The sequence below is a fragment of the Montipora foliosa genome, chromosome 2 (genome assembly GCF_036669935.1).
Source record: "Montipora foliosa isolate CH-2021 chromosome 2, ASM3666993v2, whole genome shotgun sequence".
Classification (NCBI taxonomy): domain Eukaryota; kingdom Metazoa; phylum Cnidaria; class Anthozoa; order Scleractinia; family Acroporidae; genus Montipora; species Montipora foliosa.
Window position 1 is genome coordinate 21,211,787 of NC_090870.1, and position 5,000 is coordinate 21,216,786.

General features: G+C 36.6%; 1 protein-coding gene across 1 annotated transcript in view; it reads left to right on the top strand.

Moving 5' to 3' along the window:
* The window catches only part of LOC137992656 (NBAS subunit of NRZ tethering complex-like), a 155,269-nt gene that overhangs the window by 14,807 nt on the left and 135,462 nt on the right, over window positions 1-5,000 (top strand). Inside the window, exons 7-8 of the mRNA XM_068838132.1 lie at window positions 1,135-1,210; window positions 4,674-4,731. Coding sequence (XP_068694233.1) covers window positions 1,135-1,210; window positions 4,674-4,731 — 134 coding nt within the window. The remainder of the gene's footprint in view (window positions 1-1,134; window positions 1,211-4,673; window positions 4,732-5,000) is intronic.

Consider the following 5,000-nt stretch of genomic DNA (forward strand, 5'->3'; position numbering starts at 1 on the left):
GACAACCTGAAGAACAACAATATTACAGTGATGTCAAAACGATTTGATCACTTTAGTATTTTTGTTAATATGGTTTAATTGCAAACATCTACATGTAAATTTGTATATCATATGATTTCAGTAACTCGTTTATTGAATGAAAGACTATTGGTATCGTGTTCCATTTTATTAGTCAGTGCATGTAAATACAGGTGGTTTCCATGACATACATGTATACTGTAAGATGACATCAATATTATTTTGCTTGTGTCCCTGAATCGAACAAATCTGCTCTAGAATGCTTCCTGAAGGCTTCATGACCTTGATGAAGGCTTCCTCGAATAGAAGTAAATCACAAAAGATCGGCAAAAGCAAACACCTGTACTGAATTGAAGGGAGGAAAAACAGCTGAGGGAGCAAGTTACAGCATACATTTACATAGTTAGAAGGAAGATGAATGAGATCAATGAAACTAGAGCATAATTATGAATGGTTATGTAAATAAACATAAATTCACACAGCTACCGGTATATGTACTGTTAAAGTTCTTTACGAAAAAAAGTAATGAGTGTTCTTTTATGGAAATTTAAAACAAATAGAAAGTAGAGTTTTATTTCACAGGACAATGTTGGGAGCTGTGTTTACTTTAGGTTATTTCATTACATGTATGTTACACTTGTCTTTGGAAAAAAATTTGGAGGGTCTTCTTTTGACAATATTAGCAGCCATATAGTGTGGCTTTGTTATCTTTCAAAGCATGGCTCTTTCAGCTGCTTCCCTTTTCTAAATTCGTCTGCAAGAACTATAATCAGAAACCCATAAGGGTTGAAACGTGTAACGCGCGTTCACAGCTTCCGAATATTCAGTGCGAACTGATTGGTTGAATGTTTCAGTGCTAAGTACCATATTTGGAAACCCCTCGCCCTTGTTAATTGTTCCAAATATGGTACTTAACAAATTGAATATTCAGAAGCTTGTTTCCCAGCACACAAGGGGCCGTTACACGTTTCAACCCTTATGGGTTTCTGCTATAATATTATTATGCTGCTATAAAATGCTTAAAGTTGGTCCTAAGCAATAATATTCATTTTGATATGGCCATTGCCTCTAACATTTTTATTTGAATTTTAGTAAATTATTTTCATCTGTTTCTAGTGATTAAAGACAACTTTCCCCAATGGAGAAAACTATCATGGAGTCGAGACTGTTCAATGTTGGCCTGTTCTTATAGGTAGATGACTGTTTAAACATGCAATATTGATCTCCCCACTGAAAGCAAACATGTTGACCATTCTTACCTCAAAATTTATGTTTTTATCTGCTAGGCAAGATGCGCAAAGTTATCAAAACTAGAAGTAACTTGGACCCATGACTGTGATGTGAGAGGCATGGGTCTATTCTCGATTTTATGTCACAAACTGCTTTGCAATGCAACATTTCTTTGAAAACAGGAATGCAAAGCACTTTGTGATGTAAAATTGAAAATAGACCTGTGCCTCTCACATCACAGTCGTGGGTCCAAGTAACTGTTACTTTAGTTCTGCCAAGTTTATGTGGCTTGCACAGCACGGAAAAAGTATAGTAAAATTCTGGATAACGATGGTGATGTATGTTTGCTTTGGGTGGGGAGATTTACATTAGGGACAAAACATATTTGAGTTTAGGGCACTTTAAAAATATTCAGGAGAAGAAAATGCATCTGTAACATACATGTAACATATTAGTTGTAAATGACATGTACAGGAATGTAATTCATGGCATGGGACATTAAACACTTTTTAGAGTTTTAGACTTTAGATGGCTTCAAGTGACCCTCTGATCACTATCTGGTGTTATTTTTCTCAGTTCTCAAGAAATCATGTTTTGTAAATTGTATCAAATGTAATCATTGCTGCCTTTGCATTGTCTGGTCTGGTTTAAGACGTTTTGTTCTTGAATTTTCTTGGCTGATACCACTGTCGTGGTGGTGACCTCTGGATAGTTAAAAGTATAATAATTATTAAGTTGCAACCAAACTAGGTCATTTTGTTTCAACCTACATGTAGGTTATTATGAACTGTCTAAAAAAGGGTTTCCCTTTTTTTTGGGGATGTAATTTAAAAAAAAGGGGGCCTGGATTTTTAGGGGGAATAAAAAAGAAAACACCTTTCTCCACCTTTCCCTTGCCTTCCATTCTTCGTCCACTTGCCGTCTCTCCCTCTCCTTTCCCCTTACTGTCCTTGCTTACTACCAATGGACTGTGCCTCTTACACGTACCTTGAACTTTCACAACATTCCATGCCGCTCCAAGGATTCGAACCCTTGCACCATAGGACATCCAAGATAACTTCCCCTCTGTATTAACCGCTAAGCCATCGAATCAGCAACTGAAGTCGTTAAGCTATTTCCAAGCCTTCACGACAACCACCATTTTGCACATGTGTAAATTATATAAAGTGAGACTTTAATAGTCAAATATTGTACGAAGTTTATTTACGTTGCTATGCAAAATACACCAGGAACAAGGCATCATTTCTAGTCATCATAACAAACCGATTTGGCCGCAAACACAGTGTTCCCACAGTGAAAAAAAGATGGTGGCACGGGCTAATAGAACAACAAAAGATAACCTTTGCAGTTTAATCAAAGAAAAGAACTCGTCTCCGAACCACTGGTGTCATCATCTTGGAGAAACCGGTTGTAAAAAAACACATAACCATTTACAGAACAATTGGCAAAATGCTGTATGAAGTGGTCTTCGGAATCTCTCTGAAAAAAAGAAATTAAAAAGCCACAAATGAGTGGACAAGTCACAGCTACATCACATGCAGAGCAGGAAAATGGTGAATAATGTAGCAGGATGAGCCTGACATTAATTTAAAGGAGAGCGGTGTCTGACACTTGCCAACTGCAGACCATGGACTGCAGACTAACCCTGAATCACAGTTATTGAAAGCTAACCACTCAAAAATGGGTTCTGAGGCTTAAAAACTGTTTATCAGCACTGTTTTACATGTAAATGGGTGTTTAGTTTAACTACTGCTTATCAGCGCTATTTGAAGGCAGCCAGCAGTCTGCCTTTAAACAATTATTGGATGAGGTTTTTGTGATATCCAGAATAATCAAGGTCGAGGTAAGGGTTATCAGCCGAAGCCGAAGGCTGAGGCTGATAACCCTTACCGAGACCTTGATTATTCTGGATATCACAAAAACCGAATCTAATAATTGTTTTATTATACATTGAAGGAAAAAAAAAACGGTCACGACAGTGAGTACAATTGGTAATTTATTTGTCACTGACAGCAAGCAACACAAAGCGCGCGAACTTGACATGATTACCCTAAGAAATCATGCACTGCGGTCATACATGACATGATTACCCGTGACCTTGGCTGACCTTGACATGATTAATGTATAATCTGCAGTTATGACGTCACGGGCGCTGATTTCGAAAATTCACTGTAGGCTTTCGGCCAATCAGGAAAGAGATAGTGAGCTCAATGTATAATAATTGCAGTTATCATACACCAGAAAGGGAAGAAGAAAAAGAAGAAGTTCGAACTTCAGGATTATGTGGCCCTGAAAATTAATAAAATGGAAAAGGAAAGGCTCCTTTATGCAAATGTGCTACTTGCTCAAATTGAAGAACTTGAAGGGGACTGTGCCAAAATAATCACAAAATTTGGATTTATCACTACAATCAGACTCAGCAAAATTGAAAAAAAAAAACAAATATTTTTATTTCATAATTAAAAAGAAATAACACTTACAAGAGCCTACAAAATGGCTTCTAATCAATAGATTATGAAACCCTTTTTCCTGACGTTTTGCTATTACTCAAGCCTTTGATTATTATGAATTCAAAGTAAGCAAAAGATAGAGGGAATAATGAAGCAAATTAAAAATCAACAAGACATCATGTACATATGTTTCAGATCTTTTATTCCTTGGACGATAATTCAATAATTATTGTTGCCCTCTGCCATCCTAAGGAGATTTATCAATGAACAATGTCCTAAAAAGCTCTGAGAAAGAAAAGCGGAATCAGTTATCATGCACTGTAAGCCTAACCCCAATCTTAATGCTAACCATTTAAAATCAGTGCCTAGACTTAACACCATTGGGGTTTTATAAAATACTCATGAAAATCTAAGCGGCACTAAGTTCACCCCCTTTCCTCTAGGACCAATTTACTAACCAATGTATTGCACATACTTACTAATAATTGATGGGCTTTTGTTGATGTTTCCTACTATCAATTTCAACCTAGTGTAAAATAAAATCACCTGGGTTGAAACAAAATGACCTAGTTTGGTTGCAATTAACCTAAGGAACAAAATGACCTGCAACATATACATGCAGTGCCTGCGAGTGATACCAACAACTGTGGATTTGGGCAGTATCAAAATACATTGTAGTTCTTTCATTACATGTACATGTGTTTGTGGCCAAGATTAAGTTTGTTTAACATGTGTTGACGTTTTAACCCCTTTGTCCCTAGAGGGTTTCCCATTGACAAGTGAAATTATTGGCATTTCAGGACTGAAAGGGTTGAAGGGGACAGAATTTTTTAGTTCACCTAAATGTTGTTAAAAACAGATTGGGAACTCAAGGTTTCTTTTCAAGAATGTTCAGTTTGGTTCCTTTGTTGTCCCTTGATTACTGCATTGGGCTCAAGGAATTTTGGTTATAACAGAATCCTTGCTTTTTTATAGCTGTGGAGACATAGCTGTGTTTGATCTTGCTGGGGACTTACTTTTTACAATACCTAAGGTGAGCAACAAACAGCTAAATCTTGGTTTTGTAACTAAGATAATTGATTGGCACCTTAAGAGACTATACAGTCAAGTAGTTTAGTTGCTTTTCAGTACTTGCTGAAATGCCGTAGAAAAAATTGACTTTACTTGTGTGCAGACTTCTGATGGTTGTAAATGATAGTGGAGAAGAGAAGATATTTTAATTTCTTAAGTTGACTTTTTAAGCCACTGCATGTACGAAATACACTGTAGTAGCCGTTAGAACACTGCAGCCTCTTTACTTTA